A 24870-nucleotide genomic window follows, 5' to 3' on the forward strand; every position below is an offset into this window, starting at 1 on the left:
GTTAGTCGGAAGACATTCGCGAGTGTTATTATATTGGAGTATTCAATAAACAAAGTGTATCTGCCTATTTTCGCTTCGTGCCGGGAAGCCGCTTCATAACTCAAAAGTTTATGCGGACTTTTGAGTTAATTCGTTTGGGGTTCGGAGTAGGAGTCTACTCCGAGGGTGGGGGCTTAGGTTTCATCATCATCACCTTTCATCATTTCATTAATCATCAAGAAAAAAAATACGTAAGACATGGCTGTATGGGCATAGTTCCCTTTGCCTTACCCTTCGGGGAAAAACAAAACAAAAAAAAAAAAAAAAGGATGGAGCTGTCACTGTCATTGGGTTGAAATTTGTTTTTAATTCGATTTTCAAAAAATTATAAAGGTTGGTTCATTTTATCTTTTTCCCTATATAGGTAACGAAAACTTTTTAGTTATTTAAATTAGACATGATTTTAAAAAGTGCTGTTACAGAATTATTAATTAATTATTTGTTTACGTAATTTCATAACCTATAACTGATGTCTTTATAAATATTTTATAGAAGTGATTGATTTGTTTTTCAGCCTAAAAATGGCAGTTTCGCCATACTTTCGGTCGCCTTTCACCGACTTGACTGGTGGGTTAGTGTCTCATCAGCTACTGGGCAAGTGCCAGAAGGAGGAGATTCGTTATATGGACTGTCTGGAAGCTTATGGCTTGGATCGCGGAAAAGTCAAATGCCAACACTTGTTTGGCGATTTTCATGAATGCCAGACTATGACCTTGCAATTCAAGAGGTTTATGGTAAGAATTTCACAGTGGAGTGTACACCTTTTGTATAATGCCATGATTTGGCCCGTCAACACACCATCACTCTGTACAGGCAAACCATTCTGTATTGACTGACTCTTTGTCTTGCAAAGACAGTAAAAAAAGACAAAGATAGTAATATCAATACACTACAGACAGATTTTCTCATTAATATGACAAGTACTTACACAGTATCATTAATTTTGACAAACTTTTTGAACTGTACCATAAGGCGGCGATCACAATAGAGCTTCCAGGTCACAGTGATACAGTGTATGAAAGCGCCTGCATAGCCCCCAGCTTCAAAAAAATCCCGATAAAGCAGTACTTAAACCTTGTAGTACCTATGTGATACAGAGAAGACATAAGTCACATCCATAATCTATAAAAATGAACTTAGCCACATGTTATCAGACATAGGATATTTGCTGTCACACTTGCAAGCCCTTGACAACACATAATATACTCAATATTGTAATATTACACATCAATACATGTATGTGCATTACTACTACTAATATAATAATATACACATATACATTGTATGTGTCTTACCATAATATATATGTTTTATTATTAAATACAAAAGAAATATTAATAATGTATTTTTTATATTATTACAGGCAATGCGCAAAGAGAGAGAAAGACAAATAGCTGAAGGAAAGCTGAAAGGAGATGCTAAATGGGTCTCCCCCACTGCTGATAGCTACTGAAATCAACTGTAGATAATTATCACATGATAGAATTCTTTTAAGTGTAATAAAGTTATTTGATTTATTATTATTCATTATGTTTGAATATAATTAATATTTATCTTCATTCAATATTCCTATGCCCTTTTGTCTGTTGACAACTTCTCATTATATTAGTCCGACCTTTTAAGTTGTCAAAATTCTTTATATCTTAAAAAATACATTAAATATTTGGATGTCTGCCTATATGATTGGTATTCTTATGAGATATTCTTATATAAATTGTGACTACCTCGTAAATTTTTGAACATCTTAGATCTTCTATTTAAAGATTAGCATTTTATAATTTATCTTTGACCCTGAAGTTAAAATACCTATTTAGTTTAAAATAACTGGCTGGTTAGGTAATAATCTTTATCTTCTTCATTAAACATTGAAAATCCTATAAAGAAGTTTTCATCCAAAATGGAAGGTGTTCATTTTACAAATGACAATTTTTTTGACTTTATTCAAATGTTACTACAGCAACACAGTAAACATCAATGATTCAAAATAATCAAGGACTAAAGTCGTCAAAAACATTTCAAGAATTTTATTTATTGATAAATTAAAACTGAAAGGATGCAAAATCTGTCTCCGTTCATACGCTCGCCGTTCACCGATCTCACAGGCGGATTGGTATCTCACCAAATGTATGGTACACAGTGTGGTCCTTTAGAATTGCAAATGATGGAGTGCATTGAATTCTACGGGCTAGATCGTGGAGTAAAAAAATGCAGATGTCTGATTGAAGATTTCAAAGAATGCCATACCATGACTAAGCAATTTGGTAGATTCATAGTAAGTATTCGTTTTATGGATGTGGTCTCTTAAAGTTAAATTTTCGCCCTGCATTTTAAATCCCATATAAGTAATATTCAGAATCGACAACTCATGGACCATGATAAAAAAGAACATTTGATTATGAAAATACTCTTTTCGCCCAGGAACGCCTGTTAAAATGTAAAAGCAAAGTATTACCGCCACATTGCTATTTTAAATCTCAAGGACCAAAATGTTGTACTTATCGTAATTTGTAAGTAAAAATACAAAGAAACAATTTATACATCATTGATATTTTCAAATACTTTCTAGGCAATGCGAGCTGAGCGTGATAGACAGATTCGTTGCGGGAAGTTAAAAGGTAAAGACAAATATATGAACGCAAGACTTGATAGTTACTGACATTTCATTTGTTTTTACGAATTTATAAAATTTGTCATTAAATTATAGTAACATAAAATAAATCCAATGGTAATTTTATTCATCACTGAAAGCGGGTCAATCGTGTCGCGGGATTTTGTTTCCTATTTTGTATAAGTAGTGTGCACTAGCTTTATAGCAATCATGGGCCTTGTTGCAAACGATTACTTACGAAAAACATTTAATTTTTTAGACGTGACTTATTGTAGATTTGCCGCAGATGGCATTAACTACTTGGCCGGACAAATGTGCTGAAGGCTCTGACCCGGTGCAACGTTTAAGACAACAGGCCTGAGGGTGCCCAGTTGGGCGATTACGAAAAATGAAAGTGTACGGTCACGAGTACTAATATATATGCAGTTTGAAACCATGTCACATCAACTTTTTTGACAAATTCAACCGTAAGTCTCATTAAATGTCAAATTATGATAGTGCGACAGGGTTCTAAAGTGGGCACATGGACACATGATATTGCTCGTGACTGTACTCGAAGTATGAAAGGCAGTGTAGTTAGTGACTGCAGTTGGTAAAAGCGATAAACGTAACTACGATGATCTTAGTGCGAATGTTCATCACGTCTATGCACGTTACAGCGACGAAATAAATCATCGATACACGATGCTTCGATGTATCTTCTTGCGATGTGTTAACATCGCGAAAATACTAAATTGCGATGCAGGATACTGCGATAGATTCAAACTTTAGTACACTGTGTTGCAACGCATGTCCTTATTTCTGTATCTTGTATCCAATGTTCTCAATAAAGTATTTTATCTATCTATTTGGTGTCCTATATGACAGGTTCTACCTAGTTTAGGCACCAGCCTCTTCTTAAAAGTTGTATGTACAAAATAATGTCTTTTGTTATGGATTCTTTTTGTGGAGGAAATAAACTTTTTACTTAGTGTGGCGTTCTAGATGTGTTGGTTGAGTGGTGTGCTGGTAATTAAACGACCACATAAAGAAATATTTTAAAGTTTATTGGTTTTTCACTAATTCACATTTTACACTTTTATTATTAATGTTTTATAAATCAACATGTTTTTAATATTCGTTGAATTAATTAATTTAACACAAGAAAATATGAAATATGTATGCATCCATTTTTGATGCTAAGAAGGAAGTCAACTATTTGTCTATGACACTACCTTTTTAATAGTAACAAAACCATAGATATTTTTATATTTTGTTCGTGGTCTGAACATATTGGGGCCTTAGGCAAAATATTATAAACTAATCTCTAAATTAAAACTTATCAGAATTGAAGTTAAGTTACATATAAAAGAAACAAAAATACTTAGTTAAGTATGTAAAATAAAACTTAAAAGAGAACTCAAACTCTTAACACATTTGTCCCAAATCAAAACTAAAATTATTTAGGTGATTGAGCACATAAAAATAAACCCTAGTAGAATACTCTAAGTCTTCAAGTTAAACATTATTATGTAAAAGAAATAAAAACTTACTCGCTAACAAAAATTTAAAGAGAATTAAGGCTTTAAGTAATACCTTTTATAAAAAGAAAACAAAATTATTTAAGTATAATCTATAGGAAAGGGACATACTTTTGTAACAGAAGTTCTCATGATGGAACCTTTACTAGTTTTTACATCTAGGGCTCGAACCTTACCATCCTTGCCAGGCATCACATCTACAATTCTGCCCACTGGCCAATTTAAAGGAGATACATTATCACCCTTAACGAGAACCATTGTTCCCTTTTCTAAATTAGGCATTTGGTTTTTCCATTTGGGCCTATTTTGCATCATTACAAGATATTGTTTGTGCCATTGTTGCCAAAAATGCTGTTGCATTTGAGTACATCTTTTCCAAAAGCTCAATCTACCAACATTTTCATCAACAATACGCAATTCTGGATAGGAAGTCAGTGGCGAACCAGTGAGGAAATGTCCAGGGGATAAATATGACATGTCATTAGGATCTCTTGACATAGGCGTCAAGGGTCGTGAATTCAAGATAGCCTCAATTTGGACTATAACCGTATACAACTCCTCATAGGTCAACACAGTTTCTCCTATTACACATTTCATTATGATACTTAATACTTTTTATTCCTGCTTCCCACAAACCGCCAAACACAGGTGAGTAAGATGGTATAAAATGGAAAGATATTCTTTCTGAATTACAATAATTAACTATTGTATCTTGATGGTTTGTGGAATTCAGTAAGTTATACAACTCTTTTAAAACATTATTTGCGCCCTTATAATAGGACCCATTATCACAATAAATCTTTGTGGGTTTATTTCTACGTGAAATAAAGCGTCTTAAACATGCTAAGAATGTATTAGTGGTCATGTCAGATGCCAACTCTATATGAACAGCCTTGGTGATGAAACAAATGAATATTACAACATATGCCTTAGTAATTACAGGATTACGTATACGAGTCTGCTTGACATAGAATGGCCCAGCATAATCTGTACCAACTATTTGAAATGGTCGTGAAGCATTAACCCTATCAAAAGGCAACGATCCCATAAGTTGAGATGAACTTTTAGCTTTCAATTTGAAGCAAGTTACACATTTATGCAAAACAGCTTTAATTTCTCTACTAGCGTTTATCAACCAATACTGCTCATTTAGGCTACTAAGAATCAATTTCGGCCCTGCATGTTGAAGTCTTAAATGTTCCCTGGTTATAATTAATTTAGTTAAACAAGAACCTTTTGCCATAATAATGGGATGTTTTTGTGTGAAGGTCAAATTGGCATTTTGAAGTCGCCCTCCAACTCTTAATAAACCAAGGGAATCCAAAAAGGGGCTTAAATTGCTCAAGTTAGACTTCAATGGTACATTAGACTTCAAATTGTTTATGTCATTTTCAAAATATTTATGTTGATCAAGTTTTATTAATGAAAGCAGAGCAGAATTTAATTCTTCAGGACACAATTTTTCCTGTTTTTTGTTTACATTTTCTTTTTTACAATTATAAATAAATCTTTTAATATATGCCATGACTCTTGTCATTTTTTCAACATTAGAGTATTTTTCTAATATATTATTCAATGGATTTACAAAGTTACATGTATTGCAAACTTGTTTTATACATTTCAATTCAGGTATGTCAATTAATGATTTGTTACATGGTGCATCACAATGTTCGTAATTACAATTTTGTAAATAATGTGGACCATGAAACCACAAGGTATTTCCTTGTAGTGCCTGAGGTATCACGCCTCGAGACAAGCAATCAGCTGGGTTATCCCTTGTGTTTACATAATACCACTTAAAAGTGGAAGTTAAGTTTTTAATTTTATCAACTCTGTTTGCCACATATACACTCAGCTTTACAGGTTCAATGTCAAGCCATGAAAGTACAATTTTTGAATCTGAATACAAGAATGTTGTCACATCATATTTAAGGGACAAAGTTTCATAAACTTTTTTAGCTAACATTGCTAACAATAATGCACTATTCAGTTCAAGCCTTGGAATTGTTAAGATTTTATTTTTAGGATTAATTCGTGAACGTGAGCATAACAGATTGACCTTTACATTATTATCCATATCAATAATTCTCAAATATAAACAACAACCATATGCGATATTTGAGGCATCAGAATAACCAATTAATTCAATTTTATTAGACATTTGTACGTTGATATTTCTAGGTATTGAAATACACGACATATGTACTAAACTAGTAGCAAAGTCAACCCATTGCTTATTTAAATGAGGTGGTAGGACAGAATCCCATTTTAAATCCTCGAACCAAACTTGCTGCATTAAATGTTTTGCCTGCACTAATATGGGACCCACTAAACCTAAGGGGTCGAAAAACTTACTAATGAAACTTAACATTTCTCTTTTAGTGTAGGTATTTTGGACTTGTTTTTCAGGACATTGAATATTTAGTACATCAGAAGTTACATCATAGGTAAGCCCTAATGTTTTTATATAATTATTAGTTTTATCAAAATCTCTACTGCCTGACAATTGATGCAAAGCAGAAGGAATGTCATTTAAAAGTTCACTATGGTTTGAACACCACTTATGTAAAGAAAACCCCGCTAATTCCATGAGTTCCATCAGTTGCCTTTTGGTCTCATTCAATTCACTAACATCATTAGATCCGCAGTGAATGTCATCAACATAACTGGAATATTGTAAAACAAAAGATGCTAAAGGGTATGTTTCCTTATACAGCTGAGCCAACTCTATTAAGCACCGAGTGGCTAAATAAGCTGAACTCTTTAATCCGTAAGTAACGGTTTGTAATTGAAGACACTGAACTGGATCATGCATGTTATCTCTCCACAATATATTTTGTAAACAGCAGTACTTATTGTCAACTAGAATGCATCTATACATTGATTTAATGTCACACAATAAAACAAACTTATAAGTTCTGAATAGAATCAGAATGTCAAAAAGGTCGTTCTGAACAACCGGCCCATTTAACATGATGTCATTTAAACACAAATTATTTTTTGTTTTCATGCTAGCATCAAACACTGCACGTACGGGGGTTGTCTTACTGTTTGGATTGATTACTGGATGATGTGGAAGAAAATAAACATTACCTGCACTCATGTCATAGTTAGAAATATCATAATAACACGCATGTCCCTGCTCAATGTACTCGTGAATAAAACTTTTATATTTTTGATGCAAATTGACATCTTTTAAAAATCGTTTTTCTAGGTTATAAAACCTTTGTAATGCAGTTGAAAATGATTCACCTAATTGCACATCTTGTAAATCAAGTTTTAGTGGTAATGCAACAGAAAATCGTTTATTTATTAATTTAACAGAATTTTGAAAACATTTTTCTGCTAACTCATGTTCAGTGGTGCCCTCTTTAAACACAGTAGGGACCTTCTCACACTCCCAAAATTTGGAGATATTATTATCAAGTTCACATATTGAAGTTTTTTGTGAATTGCAAGTATTAGTTGAAGCCTGACCTTGAATAGAATTACAATTATTAACTAAAGAATTATCTTCAATTATTGAATCAGGAATTAAGTTTATGTCCGGAATATCATCACAGGTTTTTAATAAATTATTACCTTCAATGTCATTGCAACCTTTAAATATATTATTTTTACCTTCAATTGTAAGGCATAGATTACATGAAGAAATTTTGCCAGCAGATACCGGCAAATTCCCCGCGACGACATATCCAAAACTTGTATTGACCAAAAACGGACCAGATGGGGATAACGGCAACGACTCACGCTGCAGCACCTGGAAGAAAATATCACATCCCAATAATAAAGAGACGTCATCCGTTTGGTTGAAGTTTTTGTCAGCTAATTTGACATAAGATGGAATTTTAAAATTTGAAATATCAAATGTTTCTTGTGGCAATTGGCACGTTATGTTTTTAACTACACAGCATGACACAGGCATATTAAACTCGTTTATAGACGAGTAAACAGACAAATCCGCCTTTTTAGTGACACTATTGGTGCCCTCAATGATTCCTGTGATCACCTGGTTTGTGTGACTTATGTCACAGTCAATTTGTTCAGCAATTTTCTCTGAAATAAAAGACATTTGGCTCCCACTATCGAGCAGGGCCCTGGCATATATAAAAGTACCATTTTTACTTATGAGCCGTACCCTTGCAGTAGGCAACAGCACATTTTTTGCCCGAGAAGTGCCGGACATAGAAACAGCAGCAATGTTGTTATCGTTAGAAGCGCTGTGATGAGCAGCAGCTGGTGTATGGATGTGGATTAGGGTGTTATGCTTTTGTTGACAAATGGCACACTTGAGACGCAGCATACATTGGCCTCGATGATAATTCAGGCATAATGGACATAAATTATTATTTTTTACAAAATGATGTCTATCTTTTTCAGGCATTAATTTAAATTTGACACACTCAAACAATCTGTGAGGTTGCTGACAATACTTACATGTATTGATGTTAGAAGCCACGCCGGAAGCCACGAAACTAGCCTTACCAGACTTCATCGGCTGCTGCTTATGCGGCTGCTTCTCTGCAGTCAGCTTCTCCTCTGCAGTATTCTCCATCGCGATGGCGCGTTTTTCTAAAAATGTGGTAAATTCAGCCATGCTAGGTACAACCTTGGAATCCCTCTCTAAGTGAAAGCCCCTATATGTGTAACTATCCACCTTTTTTGCTAAAATATTTATCAATAGGATGTCCCAATTGTCCACAGGCTGCTCTAAGTTTTTCAAAGCTCCCAAGTGCAACTTAACATTTGCAATAAGTGACCGCAAGTGCTCAGAAGAGCATTTTGTGAAAGATGGCAATTCAAGTATGCAATTAACATGATAATTAACGATTTTAGGTATGTTATCATATCTGTTTTCAAGTAACTCCAGTGCTGTGTTATAATTCTCATCAGTGAGCGTTAAGTTTTTTATTAAATCGAAAGCTTCCCCAGCCAAATGTGAGCGCAAATAATAAAGCTTTTCACACAAAGTTAATTTGGTGTCAGTATGAATCACTGCTTTAAACATATTAATGAACGGGTAATAGTCCACAATGTTTTTACCATCAAAAGGATGGATTGTAATTTTTGGTAATTTTTTGAAATCTCCCTGAATGTGGGGACTCGGAATTTTATTTGTAGCATTGTCAATTATTGAAATGCATTTAAAATACTTACTCTCGTATTCGTCGTAGTTCTCCTTGTCGTCAGGGTCAAGCAATAGGATTTGCTTGTTCAGCTTCTCGTAATCTTTAAACAGTTGAACAATGCGAAGCCGCTTTTCGCGCAACAAGTTGCATGCAGAAGCATCAAACTGTGCCCCCGTGCAATAAGTCTCAATTCGAGTTATGCTACCCTTGATGTAACTTCGATTACTAACGTATTCTTTTAACTCCATCTTAATTAACAATTTACTTTATATACGCAAAACAAAACACTGCAGCGCAAAGAAAGAAGGCGTTCAAAATGGCGTCTTGTACAAAATTACTTGAAACTTTTCTTAAAATAATAAATCTGTATCATGACATTAAAAAAAAATACAATATGACATTACAAATTGTCAACGTAGTTGTGGTTGTGTGATATTAATTTGATTATTTATTTTTACCATGCGTCCCTCGGTGTTTCCGAACGAGTAGAATAATGACAGTTGTCCTTGGTCGAGGAGAAATCTTGCCCAATCACAGCGAAGCTGCGCACGAGGACACCTCCGACTTTTGCCGACGATACCCGACGGACTCTTCCCGCCTAGAAACTTGACCGATGACGATGACGTCGAATGATACACGATAATGTTGCAATGTGGAAAAAAATATCTTGAGAATAAATTGCTTCTTTCTTCTATCTTCAAAATGGAGGATATAAAATGTTGATGAATAAAATATTATTACGAACCACTGACGACACGAAGTAAATTTTCTATGACGAAACGAACGATGAATTTCTTCTTATGATGATTTTGTTTTTCTTATTATCAATTTCTTACGACGAATTATTTATTGTAGGAAACCAATCCGTTTTCTATTTTTCTATGTCTTCACTTCTTCTATATGTATATAAAAAGGTGTAAATATGTAAATAGCTTGTAAATAATTGTAAATGGGACTAACTTCTTATTTCTTCTTGTTTTTTAATTACACGAATGTCTTCACCGCGACGATGACACGATGGTTTTTGTAAACTCCGACGATATTGCGGGTTACTGTTTTCTATTTGTCTTCTAAACGTAGAACACGTAGTTAAATTATAAATGCCTCGATATAGATCAGAGGTTTTCTGAAGATAATTTTCTTCGACGTGTAGAACACGTATTTAGGTAGTTAAAATATAAATACCTCGATATAGATCAGAGGTGTTTTTTGAAGATAATTTTCTTCAACGCGGAGACAACACGTAGTTTAAAATACCCTGAAGATAGCTCGAAGGTATTGCTGAAGATTACTTCAACGCGAAGTCAACACGCAGATAAATACTCAACCCTGAAGATAGCTCAAAGGTTGTGAAGATAATTTCTTCATCCCGACGAAATGCAGGCTTTGTTTTATGTGATCTCAACGATAGTCATCACATTGTACTCCGAAGGATCTATAATATTATTTCTTTATCTTGATGTTTTATGCTGGATGGACCATTTTTTTTTTACACTCGAAGGACCATTTTTATTTCACGCTCGAAGGACCAATTTTGTTTCACGCTCGAAGGACCAATTTTATGTGGCGTTCTAGATGTGTTGGTTGAGTGGTGTGCTGGTAATTAAACGACCACATAAAGAAATATTTTAAAGTTTATTGGTTTTTCACTAATTCACATTTTACACTTTTATTATTAATGTTTTATAAATCAACATGTTTTTAATATTCGTTGAATTAATTAATTTAACACAAGAAAATATGAAATATGTATGCATCCATTTTTGATGCTAAGAAGGAAGTCAACTATTTGTCTATGACACTACCTTTTTAATAGTAACAAAACCATAGATATTTTTATATTTTGTTCGTGGTCTGAACACTTAGGTACTTACTTTTACTTACTATCTAAGCTTGAATCTTGATATGAGGGAGTAATAAGAAAATACCTCTCATTTTTCGCGGTTCAATACATAGCAATCCAGTTCTTAGGTACGCGTTAGTAAAACATTGTGATAACATGCGTGCATAGCAGTGATCAAAATTCGCACTGAAGACCACCGCCGTATTGTTTATCGCCTTTAGGTATTACTTACACCCGTAGTTAGTACTGTGCTGTAAGTCGGGGTTTATTCGATTACCTACAATGGCAATGTAATCGTTTGTAACTAGACTAACGCCCCTTATTAACTAATAATAAACCCGTCCCATACCATCTTGCTCCCATACATTCTACTTCTGCACATAGGCTTTTGCAACTGAATAGCTACTCAGCCCGTAATGCCTAATTGGGCGGGTAGAGTCATAAGCGATCTGTAGACAACTTACAGACACTATTGAGCGCTTTTATCGCCTATGAATTAAAGAGACACCAGGTGGTATGCAGCCATTTGACACGAGCTGCCTAGCTAATTCACACGGGTTATACTACCATCCATATTTTTCATCTAATGATCATCATCTCCCTAGTATTATCCCGTTTTTCACAGGGTCCAATTACCTAAACTGAAGATTTGACAGGTCCGATATTTTTACAGAAGCGACAGCCTGTCTAACCTTCAAACCCACGAGAATGTAAAACTAAATAAATGAATATAATGTATACTTATATGAATTTTTGATCTGATAATATCTATTCGAATCCCGGTGAGGACATAGTAACAAAATCATTTTTTGATCAATAGTTTGGTTAGAACATTGCTGGCTGATCACCCGATTGTCCGAAAGTATAATGATCCGTGCTTCTTGGTATAATTGGTCCATAGGGCGCTGGAATAAAAGGACGTACAGTAGGCTCTAAAAAGCGTTATTTTAACTGCATCCGAGCAGCGTCCAAACCTTTGTACCAACATATTCGCCCTTACCGACAGCGCCCTACGCTCCCTCTCAATGTCATCATCGTCTCTAAGGCCGTCAGTAACGATGTGTCCGAGATATTTAAAAAAGTACACTCTGTCCAGAGGCTCATTATAGAGCCTTATGGGGGGCACAACTTCAGGACACTTACTGCCGGCCTTAAAGACCATGTACTCCCATGTCCATGTAATCTCGTTCGAAGCGACTTAGTGAGTTGATATTTTTGTTCTATGGCGACATTCTCGAAATACGCGGGGTTTAGCCGGAATTCGGGTTTTTAAGTACCGCCTGGTACAACATTGTTTCAACCAATTTCGATTTTCGACAAAGCTTTTTTTTTAATTTTATTTCTAAACTAAATGAAAATATTTTTAAAGATACTAATGAAATACAACAAATTACTTGTTGGAAGGGGGGACGGGTCTCATACAGTTACGGTCATGGTCCTTTGGGGGTGATTTAGGTCTACCACCCCGGGCAACGTCACGGCACCACTAGTTCTTGCTTGTGGTCCTCAACGATCCCTCCAGTAGGCTCTACACGATGACGGCGCGAATTATATCGAGGCCTTCGAGCAATAGCCGTTTGACATCCATCTACGTAGATAGCATTCGTATCGTTTATTGGTCGAAGCGCTCAATATAATTCGCGCCGCGCGCGGCGCGGTTGTCATGCAGACCCAGCAGCAGCAGTGGTTAGGCCCGCAAGGGACCGCAACCTGGTTTATTATCACCCTCCCACGTACAGGGCCGCTCAAATGCCCGGGCTGGTTTCAGATCTGAGTCCGGACCATAATCCACACAAGACAGGACGAATAAATATCTCTTGCTTAACGGAAATGACTTTTGCTTTTTGAACTTGCTTGAGGAGCTCGGTGGCGCAGCGGTTAACGCGCTCGGTCTGCGATTGTTGAAGTTAAGCAACTTTCGCAAAGGCCGGTCATAGGACGGGTGACCACAAAAAAAAAGTTTTCATCTCGAACTCCTCCGTGCTTCGGAAGGCACGTTAAGCCGTTGGTCCCGGCTGCATTAGCAGTCGTTAATAACCATCAGTCCGCACTGGGCCCGCGTGGTGGTTTAAGGCCCGATCTCCCTATCCATCCATAGGGAAGGCCCGTGCCCTGCAGTGGGGACGTTAATGGGCTGGTGATGATGATGACGGAAATATTAGTAAAACGTTTTGCTCTGAACAAGCCTTTACATTAAGTACTTGATTGGTTAAAGTAATCCTTAACACGTACCTTGTATGTCGCGAGTCACGGCCGGTCGACAGAGTTTTTGCACGGAATTTTGGCGCCAAACTTCTATAATTAATGTTTATTGATCGATGATTATTGCTTGCGCACTTGCTTGGACTATTAAAGCGATCATAAATCTTAATTATAAGCTCTAGTTGACTTGTAAGTTGTTTTACTTGTCGTGGCATGATTGAATTACTTATTAACTACTTATTATCATAAAACTTTTTATATATAAAACCTTTTTATAAATCGACGAAATTAGAGAATTAAAAAAAATACTTAAGTACTTAAATCCAGATGGATTTTAGCTTGCATAACTTATACGGTGTTAGAGACACCGTACCGAATAAGTTCGAATATAAGGCGTTGATGCAGCTCATAATTCTGAGATAATATCAAAGTGAAATTTTCCGTTGTAAATTAATGTTTTTCTTGCTCAGCATACGGTACGGTGTTATTAACACCCTGTACAACCTTAGGGCAGTCTAGGCCTATCTTGATGGGCTAACATGACGGCACATTACATTAGACCAATGTTCTTTTCTCACTTGCCTGTGCCTTTGGCGGCTCAATAATAACCCTGACATCGGGGTTGATGAGGTTGGTATTCCACCTCACAACCCACACGATAGAAGATGGTCGAGCCAACTGTGTTAGTGAAAACTGCACTTAAGATAAATTAATAACTCATTGGTGCAAGGCCTAATTTTTTTTTGACTTGACTTATTGTAGATTTGCTGCAGATGGCATTAACTACTTGGCCGGACAAATGGGGAACGCTGAAGGCTCTCAAACGGTACAAAATTTAAGACAACAGGCCTGCGGGTGCCCAGTCGGGCGCAAACCTCGGCTCAGGGCGTCATCTGAGAGGAAAAAATATTTAAAAGAATTAATCGACCCGAGTGGGTCGATAGCGATAAGCGCTGATAGAGGGAAATCGTTGACCACGCCGGCGGGGTCGGTATCGGGGTCCTGAACTGCTTGGTGTCGCGAAGGTGCAAGTCCGAGGTCCGTGTTGCTCTATGCCTAAGATCGATTAATTCTTTCAAATATAAATATCCTTTCAACACACATCACCTTCAGCTTCAAGTCTGTTGTCAGGCTTAATTCATGCAATTCAATAGGTAACGGAATATTTTTTCTTCCTTATTTTCTTTTTTTTTCTTTCTAGTTTGCCTAGAAGAAATTGCTGCATGAGCAATAAGACCGCTTGTTGTGCCTTTCTGTATCTGTTGTCGTTATTTCTGTTTATTGTGTCCATTGTGCTCAATAAAGTATTTTTATGTCTTTTTTTTGTTTCTATATTATATAGGTAATGCCTTACAATGATTCGTAAGGAAGACATGCGGCCATCGTGTTAATAAATATATAAATCTTATACAATTCCATGATTTTATCTCATTTTAAAAAATACAGTCGATATATTAGGTATATATTTAATTTGTTTTTTATCAGAGCGTCGATGTGTACCATTCCGTATTTATGAGAGGCCAGAAACACTGAAAATGCTAATATAAAGTGAACCCCTTCAATAGATTTGGATCTCAAACTGCGGTGATAAAATTTTTTGTATTGTCTTAATACAAAAAAAGTTATAAAAAATACTTACACGTGATTGTATTGAAGGTATCAAAAACAAAGAGGTCCCGCGAATTTTAATGGAACTAATAGGGTAATAGGATAGTTTCCAACTAGTCAAATCAGTTACTTTTCACTAAACGTCAAAACACGAAATTACTATGGAATTTGTATGAAAAAGCACACTGGGACGTCCTAGAAAAATGTTATAAAATGTCGGACTTATTATTACGTTTTTCTTTATTAAAACCAATTCATATATAAATTAAATAGAAAAAAGAAAACGCTTTTTGTCGCTGTTTGCTGTTTTTTGTGCCTTTTTGTCGCTTTTTGTTACCTTTTTTTGGTGTTAATATGGATAAATATCTGAAATAAATATTTCATTCATTCATTCATTCATTCATTAGATCTGTCAGTAAGTAAGTACTGTTGCCTTGGAAACCCACGTAAGCGCTTTTTTGAAAAATCACATTCGAATGTGATTATCTTCAACCTCGATTTGAAGCATGTGGAATCCAGTGGTAGGTGTTGTAAAAAGCTTAAAACGGCCTAATGTGGTGACAAAACGTGAGGACACAGTGAGTGCGGTTTGTCGTAGTGAGTTTGGTGCGAGTTCAGATGGTTCCGAACATTCCGATATCAAATACATACTCGTAAATAAGCGGCAAAGAAAGAGGGTAGACAGATATTTCTGCCCATAGAAAAAAAAATGGATCTACTTACCTATTCCACTCCAATATCTCCAATCTCATCAGTCCCGTGATCATGGCACTTGCAACAGTGTCGCAATATCGGGAGTCTCATATCCCTGTTTTAAACACGGTAAAAACCCGTTAATGGTGCTAATTCCTGTAAATACCATCTAATTTTATTTTAAGTTATATCTGTCATTTTCTTATCCGCCGAAAAGGAAAGGGACGGGTAATCGACAAGCATAAAATTTATGGAACACACGTCAATTTTAAGCACAAATCTAAACCAACCGTCTAAAAATTTTACATCCGTCAATAACCCGACACAGTTAAGTAGACAGCACGTCAAACGGATTGCATACCAGCGACGTACCTTTTGATTCGCCCGGGTTATTCATTCATTCACTCATTCTTCCTAAAATTAAGAGCTGTGAATCATCCGTCCCTTTCCTTTTCGACGGATATGAAAATGACGGATATAACTTTAAATAAAATTAGGCGGTGTCTGCAGGAATCGGGGCCATTATGTTACCGGGTGAGAGCCTTCAGCGCTCCCCATTTGTCCGGCCAAGTAGTTAATGCCATCTGCGGCAAATCTACAATAAGTCACGTCAAAAAAAAAATAAAAAAATAAATAAAAATGTGTTTAAATTAAAAATTGAGACCTCAAATACCTGGATGGAAACTAGCTTGTCTATTGTGAGGTGTTGTTAACAGAAATTACATCCGAATGCGATTTTTCAAAAAGGCGCGCTGGGTTTCTCTTTTAGACAACGATATCAACATTCTTAGTATTTTTAAGTATTTGTCCTAGACAAAAACAAGCGATATTATATACTTGCACACTTTAGAACCCTATCGAACCAACATAAGTTGACATTTAGTGAGGCGTACAGTTCAATTTGTCACAATAGTTAATGTGACATAGCACCAAAGTGTATACATACTTATCACCGTACACTAACTTTAAAAAACAAAACACTTGACGAATAAATCTATGTTGAGGCTCAGACCAAATAAAAAGTGTACCAAAATGTGGAGCAAAAAGGTGTTTACTTCAAATATTCTAGCTTTTATGAGGTAATCGTTATAAAGGTTGTGGTTCATCTATTAGTATGCTATAATTGGTAAAAAAACGACTTACATAGTATTTTAGAGGACAGAAAACAAAGCATAGAAAACACACAAACACAAGTTTGTATGTTCGTCAGATAATTTATCGTTGATACCAAAAATAACTTTAGACAAATGTCTTCGAAATTTGTGTTACTTTAAATTAAACCAGCTCTATAATAAATTAATTGGTATGCAATAAAATAATTGCCGTAGACGAAGCCGCAGGCGTTATCTAGTGCGTAATTAATTGGCAAAATAATACTATTAACTCACTGAGGCCAAAGACCTTTGGTAGTGATGAAACGATCTCAAAGGTTGAATCAGATCGCAGGTACAAACTAAAGTGCGGTGCCCCCTGGCAATAGAAAAAAGAAACAATAAAAAACATACGGAACTCTTTGCCCGAGGTTCTCGAACTCAAAAGATTTGGAAAAATCTTATAAATCTGAGGTATATTCGTATTTACATCTCATTGAACTCATAAGGCAAAGACCCTATTCCTCAATAAAGTTTTGGACCAATACTTACTGACTTGTTTTTGGGATCAACACGAAGGGTGGGACGAACAAAATTATAAAAAAAATGGCGACGGCATTAGTCATAATCATTTCCATAAGTAACTATAGGGGAAGTAACCATAGGCAGTAACTACGGTTACTTCCCCTATAATTAGATACCTGCTTACTTAGGATACCCAAAACCACTTTCCAACTAGTCAAATCAGTTACTTTTTACTAAACGTCAAAACACGAAATTACTATGGAATAAATATGAAAAAGCAACCTGTGACGTCATAAAAAGTGACAAAATTGCGCACTTATTACATTTTTCTTAATTAAAATTCATTATAAATAAGTTAAATAGAAAAGAAAACGTTTTTTGACACCTTTACATCTGCCTTTGTTTAGTAATCAGAATTTACCCAATTGTTTATGAGAAAAAGAGCCGAGCCTTCTGTTAGTTAGACCAACGTGATAGGTGGTCAGCCGCATCGCCATCTATAATGGTTGAGCCAACTGTGTTAGTGAAAACTGTACATACTTAAGATAATTAATAACTCATTGGTACTGGTACAGAAAGCTCGGTGAGGTGTGGGTACTTAGGTTATCTTGCGATGGATGTACCTCTGACTCCCCCAATTTGGATATAGTCGTGAGCTTATATATTATGCAAAAGGTTTAGCAATAGACCAAGAAAAACTGACTATCAAAATAACACTTCATCAAACACCAAAACATGTTTGTCTGAACAATCTGAATATCAAAATTCGGTGTGTGCGCCCGAGAACGATATTTCAGCGGCTATCAGAATAATGGTCGTGAAAAGTCGTAAACAAGTGATTATGCAAGCTTCACGAACTCGACAGCGCGGTAGCATGGCCATATGTTTTGAATTACAGAAATACAGTCGTTTTCTTGAAGAAAAGTTTTCAGTGAGACACAAGCTTATAGATTTAGAGTTCTAAAGCTTATAACTTATAGTATGTGTAATAAAGATAATTATGAATCTGATTTTTTTTTGAATTTTCAACCTTTGTGTGTATAATAGGTTGTTCTTGTTTGTATAATAGCTTTATGCAGCATTGCCACCGTACCAAAGATCTGGTTGGGTCAATTTAGGTTAAAAATGGGCACCCTCAGGCTTGTGGTCTTAAATTTTCTACCGGGTTAAGAGCCCTCAACGCTCCCCATTTAACCGGCCAAGTAGGCAAACCTACAATAAGGCACGTCAAAAAATTATTAGACATAGATCGACTACGAACTTATCTAAAATAGCATTACACTTGACCAGACAAATGAGGAGCGCTGGCTCTCGCCCGGTACATAATTTGACATAACAGGCTTGAGGGTGCTCAATTGGGGGCGAACCTAGGCTCAGGGCGTCGTCTAAGAGAATTACTTACGGATTTTAAATTTTTTGAAAGAATTAATTTACCTAGTGACTGCTTCACTGCGAGTCTCATTTAGCGTTTATCGTTGTCGATAAGCGTGGCTAATTAGGCTGCTCGCTCCCTCTAACACTGATGAGAGGTTTTTTTTTATGTGACTTACTGTAGATTTGCCGCAGATGGCATTAACTACTTGGCCGGACAAAGTTGATGAGAGGAAGCCTACGTCCAGCATAGGGATTGGGGCAGTACATAGGATGTTTAACTACATTATGTTAGATATGGTCCTCAGAATCTCACGACTCTTGTGTCGCTAGGTACCTACTGAAAAGGCACTTCTATCGAGCATTGTGAATAAAAAAGACTTGTAAGTCTACACGAAGACGCGAACAGGCGTTCTACATTATTATGTGAATTATATCGGAACTAAAAATTCTGGAACCTTATTTGAAATTGTAATATTTGTAATAGGTACCTACTTCAGTGCTTCAGTCCCCACTCTGCCTCGTGTCCGCGACCCCATATTCATTGTATTAAAATATTTATAATATCATACATGACTAGACGCTATTCCTGTTATCCTAATGTACCTATCTATCCAGCATTCGGTGGTTTCATTTCGTGATTGACTTTGCAAACTGACGTATCTGCAATTTTTTTGATGAAATAATTTGTGTATTATTGACAATTGCAAAAGGTGCAAATCAGATTCGACAAAAATTTTAGATACATCCCCTAGATGGCGACCCTCACAGCCCATATTAAGGTACCTGTCACCTTAAGGTTTATTCACATTGTTATATCCATCTCATTGGATTATTAATTTATAGTAAGTGCAGTTTTCACTAAAACAGTTGGCTCGACCATTACAGACAGCGATACGGCTCACCACCTTTTGAGCTTTTTTTTTGACGTGACTTATTGTAGATTTGCCGCAGATGGCATTAACTACTTGGCCGAACAAATGGGGAGCGCTGAAGGCTCTCACCCGCTCCCTTTTGAGCGATGACGACGCTGGTCTAACAGAAAGCTCGGTGAGGTGTGAGTACTTTGTTCATCTTGTGAAGGATGTACAGTACAGTCATGAGCAATATAATGTACCCACTTTAGGACTCTGTCGCACTAACATATTTGACATTTACTGCGACTTACAGTTCAATTTGTCAAAAAAGTTAATATGACATGGTGCCAAAGTGCTCGTGACCGTACATTGCCTACCCCAATTGGGATATAGTCGTGAGTTTATGTTATATCCATCTCAATGACTATGTACCCGTTGTCTTGGTAGTTATGTATAGGTAAGTTCTTTTTAAATTAAATTAATTGCACAGAATCTCATTGAATTTGCAAATGAACACGATAAAAAATGTTCTAACCAAGAGGTAAGTATCTAAAATAAGCTAATGTCGACGCTTATTGCGACAACCTGCCATTATAAATACGTTATTTTAAATGTTACATAATTTGTAATTCAAATCAGTTACATATAGGTATTGCAGCCGAACTACTTTCCAATTTGTTCGTCAACAACATAATACCTACGTGCTTCATATGACTTTGATTTTGTCGGATTATCACGGGCTGTACCTATCGTTGATGTACCTATATAATGTTACTATAGCGTAAACGGTCTCTGTGGTCCAGTGGTTGAGCTGTGAGCTCACGAACCGGATGCCCCGGGTTCGAATCCCGGTGGGGACGAATCACAAAATCCACTTTTGTGATTTGTCCCATGATCCCTAGTTTGGTTCAGATATTACCTGATTGAGACTGATCACCTGATTGTCTAAAAGTAAGATGATCCGTGCTTCGGAATGCACGTTAAGCCGTTGGTATGTTAATATGTAGTCGTTACGTGAGCTATGTCTGAGGCCTATGGCGGCTCTATAGTAACCCTGATACCAGGATTGATGAGGTTGGTAATCGAGCTCACAACCCAAACGAGATAAGAAGATTATAGTGTAGGTACCTATCATGACAGCATCAATTCATCGCATAAGATGGTCTTTAGGTAATCCTTAAGTTAAGACGATTATGTCCAGAATTACATGTTGATTTGCCTCAATACCATAAAATAAAATATGTTCAACTAAGTACCTACTTAATTAAATATTCCATTCGTCTTCTCGAGGCCATAGTCCTAGCCCAAGGACGAATATAATTAAAAAAGAAACGGTAGGTTTTTCGACACGCTACGCACCTATACCTACGTGGTATATCAACCTTAGTTTACGAATGTATCGTTTGCATGCCAACCAAAAGCTTAAAGGTAAAAGCTACGGTCAATAATGACTGCAAACACAGCTTAACCCACTTAACCGAACGCTTAAGGGCTATTATCTGGGGTCATTGACCGTCGTACAGGTTGCGCTTTGCCATTCCAAGCTGAACTCTTACTTGCTGTCGCTACGGAAGTTACAAGCAAAGACGGAACGGAATCAGTTCTTTTGTGGACCATACCGAATATCTTGTAAATAAATCAGAAGAAATATTTATGGTTCTATATTTGTTGATGCTTTTTACCAGACGTAAGGAGAAGAGCTTACATGGAACAGATTAAAGAGAAGGCGAATGTTGTGTCTTATAAGGAAGTAAAGGAATTGGTCTTTGATATTCCCTCAATCAGCGCTTATAGCTATCGATCCACTAGGGTCGATTAATTCTTTCCAATATTTTTCCTCTCAGACGACGCCCTGAGCCGACGTTCGCGCCCAACTGGGCGCCCTCAGGCCTCTTGTCTTAAACGTTGTACCGGGTGAGAGCCTTCAGCGCTCCCCATTTGTCCGACCAAGTAGTCAATGCCATATGCTGCAAATCTACAATAGGTCACGTCAAAAAAAAGGTCTTTGATAGACAAGAATGGAGAATGCTACACCGACAAGAGCGTGACTCTTAAATTAGTGATGATGGGTCTGGAATATCCTCATTATAAAAAGTCTCGTTCACCGCCGCGGTCCCTGCTCCCCTGAATGTGCTACGTCGGTAACGGTAGAAAGTGTATCGTAACAGGATGATAAGCGATAGACAGCGCGTCACTCGACGAATCACGAACGAATGACCTCTCGATTCACTAAATTAGGAAAGACAAATTCAAATTACTTTTTTTAACCAGATGCGTAGACAGACACCTGTTCTTATTGTCCTAGTATCGTGGGTTGTGGACGTCTAGGCCATTAAGAGGTCATCCATTCATGGTTGTGTGAACCTGTCCGACTTGACCGAGCCAGTCGAATGACGTCTTTGGATACCTACATACCTATTACTTAATTAGGCAAAATATACCTACTTAGCGTAAAGTTGGAGAGATAAGTTAGTAAGTATCTAAAGCACTAGGTTTTTTAGCAAATCTTTCATGCCATAAATAGAGGCTTGATATGTGAAGCATAATTATTGCTGAACATAGAACTGGGAAAGAAGGAGTTTGTTTGCGGTCTCATACCAAACTATATCCCAATTGGGGTAGTCAGAGGTACATCCATCGCAAGATGAACTAATTAGCCATACTTCATCGAGCTTTCTGTTAGTCCAACGTGATAGGTGAGCCGCATCGCTGTCTATAATGGTCGAGCCAACTGTTTTAGTGAAAACAGCACTAAAGATAAATTAATAACTCATTGGTGCTAATTCCTGTAAATACCATCTAATTTTATTTTAAGTTACCTATATCTGTCATTTTCTTATCCGCCGAAAAGGAAAGGGACGGGTAATCGACAAGCATAAAATTTATGGAACACACGTCAATTTTAAGCACAAATCTAAACCAACCGTCTAAAAATTTTACATCCGTCAATAACCCGACACAGTTAAGTAGACATCACGTCAAACGGAATGCATACCAGCGACGTACCTTTAGATTCGCCCGGGTTATTCATTCATTTACTCATTCTTCCTAAAATTAAGAGCTGTGAATCATCCGTCCCTTTCCTTTTCGACGGATACGAAAATGACGGATATAACCTAAAATAAAATTAGGCGGTGTCTGCAGGATTCGGGGCCATTGGTACAAGTCCGGTACAGGGATTCGAACCGGCGCTCCCCGTTTGAGAGGCAAGTCGGTGAACCACAGTACCAGTGACTTTAAATAATTCTCTCTCTCTATTTAAGAGCTGCGCCCTTGTCAGTGGAGTAATCGCCATTCCTCTCTTCTTCCCGCCAAAACCTTCACCTCCCGATACGACACCTACCTACCTATGGTTTATATAATTAAGAACGACATTTTTAATAGCTAAAACAGATAATATTTAAATACGATAGCTCAAATGGATGATGCAACTGCAATAAAAGAAATAAAATCAAGAGTTAACAAAAAATCTGACTGAACTATTTTGGCAGAAGTGCAGACCTGTGCAGACACAAAAAACTGGAATTATACAATTTTAATGATGAGAAAAGTTATTCAACTATTAGTTTCATCCAGGTCAAAAAAGAACACAGGGTCAACAAAGGTTAATTAATTATTAATGATAATGTGATTCATTAAGAATTATTTTGCATTAAGTATACTTAGTAGCACTTAAATGAAGTTTTGAATAGGCTTTATAGAATATAATTTCGGACGCGTTGATGTCTTTTAATTCCATTTCTAATTAAAAAGAGTTCAACGGGCGGTTATCATGAAATCAAAATGAAAATATTTATATTGGATGTATAGAAATAATTGTATTGTAAATAATTGTATTACTATAGTAACACTCTAGTATAGTATAGTATAGTATAGTATAGTATAGTATAGTATAGTATAGTATAGTATAGTATAGTATAGTATAGTATAGTATAGTATAGTATAGTATAGTATAGTATAGTATAGTATAGTATAGTATAGTATAGTATAGTATAGTATAGTATAGTATAGTATAGTATAGTATAGTATAGTATAGTATAGTATAGTATAGTATAGTATAGTATAGTATAGTATAGTATAGTATAGTATAGTATAGTATAGTATAGTATAGTATAGTATAGTATAGTATAGTATAGTATAGTATAGTATAGTATAGTATAGTATAGTATAGTATAGTATAGTATGATATTATGAAGACATACAAAGTAAATTGGGTAATTCAGTGAATGTGGCAATGTATCTCGCAAGATGCGAGGGTTGGCTGTTCACAATGCAGTACGTGTCTTTACGGTGAAGTACGGTGTGAATGTGGGTATAGCAGAAGAAGCCACGAAAGTAGGATTAATGCCGTAAAAATAAGGTCGTTGTGTAGCATCTGCGGTGTTAAATTGAGTGATAAGAGAGAGATGTGGTGTAAAAGATGATATAGTGACTAAGATTGAGAAGGGAATGTTAAGTTAGTTTGGATGCGTAGAGCGGATGAAGGATATACGGATTACGAAAGCGGTATATATAAAGCGAAGGTTGGTAGTAGGGCTGGCAGAGGAAGACCTAGAAGGATAGACATTGACCAAATTGAAGATGTCCTTAGAAATGGTTTAGTACGATCTTCTCTGAACCGGCGTGCGTGTATGGAACGATTGTTGAATGTGGAGAAAGCAAGAGGAGTGTATGACTGTTTACCCCGGTGGGAAATAGGCTTGAGTTTATGTACCTATGTATTTATGTGTATAATAACACTAATTGTATTGTAAAAGGCATACGCATTAATAATCACTGATCATATTACTCTATCACATTACAGTTGATTACGTCCCTACTTTTTCTGCTGTTATTTTTACAACCAACTTTTTTACTTTACTATTAATTAGATTATTCAACCTATTAAAATCTGCAACATATAATCTGTTATCGAATTATCAAAGTGAACGCAGATTCGTGACTAGAATTAACACGTTTATAATACATAGTAACTACATGTGGCCGCGACTTTGCCCGCGGGTTTCGATTACGTTATGGTATGGCTGGAAGAGGACTTTTAGTCCGTCTTTGGAAAGTACGTAATCTAAGGTGGTTTTCGCATTACATCCGATCCAAATCCTGTTTCCAACAAATAAGGGAACGTAAGTTAGGAAATCAAAAATGATTCTGATTTCTAAAGGTATGGTACGCCCTAATATACACAGTCTATATCAAGGTTAGGTTTTAAGATTGCGTCAAAGGAGACATGAGCTCATTTGGAATTTACCACGAGGCATGGGAGGAGCTCGCCGTTGATCGAGACCTGTGGAAGAAGCGTGTGCTCGATGGACGCGACACTCATGACCACACCTGGTTTGACACACTGGCGAGCAGGAGAATGAAACGCCATCAAACCGACAACA

General features: G+C 36.4%; 3 protein-coding genes across 5 annotated transcripts; 2 read left to right on the forward strand and 1 right to left on the reverse strand.

Annotated features, from left to right (window-relative positions):
- Positions 1-306: 306 nt before the first annotated feature.
- LOC126374507 (NADH dehydrogenase [ubiquinone] iron-sulfur protein 5-like) lies at positions 307-1562 on the forward strand. The gene is made up of 3 exons (XM_050021182.1): positions 307-372; positions 554-773; positions 1403-1562. The coding sequence occupies exons 2-3, from the start codon at positions 561-563 to the stop codon at positions 1490-1492; spliced, it is 303 nt and encodes a 100-aa protein (XP_049877139.1). The 5' UTR covers positions 307-372; positions 554-560; the 3' UTR covers positions 1493-1562.
- Positions 1563-2092: 530 nt separating this feature from the next.
- LOC126374510 (NADH dehydrogenase [ubiquinone] iron-sulfur protein 5-like) lies at positions 2093-2695 on the forward strand. The gene is made up of 2 exons (XM_050021186.1): positions 2093-2311; positions 2606-2695. The coding sequence occupies exons 1-2, from the start codon at positions 2093-2095 to the stop codon at positions 2693-2695; spliced, it is 309 nt and encodes a 102-aa protein (XP_049877143.1).
- A 977-nt stretch (positions 2696-3672) lies between these two features.
- On the reverse strand, positions 3673-11150 carry LOC126374291 (uncharacterized). Of its 3 annotated transcripts, none has more exons than XM_050020819.1 (3): positions 9325-10194; positions 8605-8739; positions 3673-7927 (listed from the first exon to the last, which is right to left on the reverse strand). In XM_050020819.1, the coding sequence occupies exon 3, from the start codon at positions 7268-7270 to the stop codon at positions 4727-4729; it is 2544 nt and encodes an 847-aa protein (XP_049876776.1). In that variant the 5' UTR covers positions 7271-7927; positions 8605-8739; positions 9325-10194; the 3' UTR covers positions 3673-4726. The 3 variants fall into 3 exon arrangements, with proteins under 3 accessions (XP_049876776.1, XP_049876777.1, XP_049876775.1); XM_050020820.1 differs by having other exon boundaries at positions 9325-10165; XM_050020818.1 differs by having other exon boundaries at positions 3673-8739; positions 9325-11150.
- Between the last annotated feature and the right edge of the window lie 13720 nt (positions 11151-24870).

This window comes from Pectinophora gossypiella, chromosome 17, assembly GCF_024362695.1.
Source record: "Pectinophora gossypiella chromosome 17, ilPecGoss1.1, whole genome shotgun sequence".
In the NCBI taxonomy this organism is placed as follows: domain Eukaryota; kingdom Metazoa; phylum Arthropoda; class Insecta; order Lepidoptera; family Gelechiidae; genus Pectinophora; species Pectinophora gossypiella.

Excerpts from the sequence above, each read along its gene's own strand:
- LOC126374291 (XM_050020818.1), bottom strand. The coding sequence starts at position 9,544 with ATGGAGTTAAAAGAATACGTTAGTAATCGAAGTTACATCAAGGGTAGC. Across the intron at positions 8,740-9,324 it reads GAACTACGACGAATACGAGA|AAAAACGCGCCATCGCGATG; the intron begins GTAAGTATTTTA and ends CCACATTTTTAG.
- LOC126374507 (XM_050021182.1), top strand. The coding sequence starts at position 561 with ATGGCAGTTTCGCCATACTTTCGGTCGCCTTTCACCGACTTGACTGGT. Across the intron at positions 774-1,402 it reads TGCAATTCAAGAGGTTTATG|GCAATGCGCAAAGAGAGAGA; the intron begins GTAAGAATTTCA and ends ATATTATTACAG.
- LOC126374510 (XM_050021186.1), top strand. The coding sequence starts at position 2,093 with ATGCAAAATCTGTCTCCGTTCATACGCTCGCCGTTCACCGATCTCACA. Across the intron at positions 2,312-2,605 it reads AGCAATTTGGTAGATTCATA|GCAATGCGAGCTGAGCGTGA; the intron begins GTAAGTATTCGT and ends AATACTTTCTAG.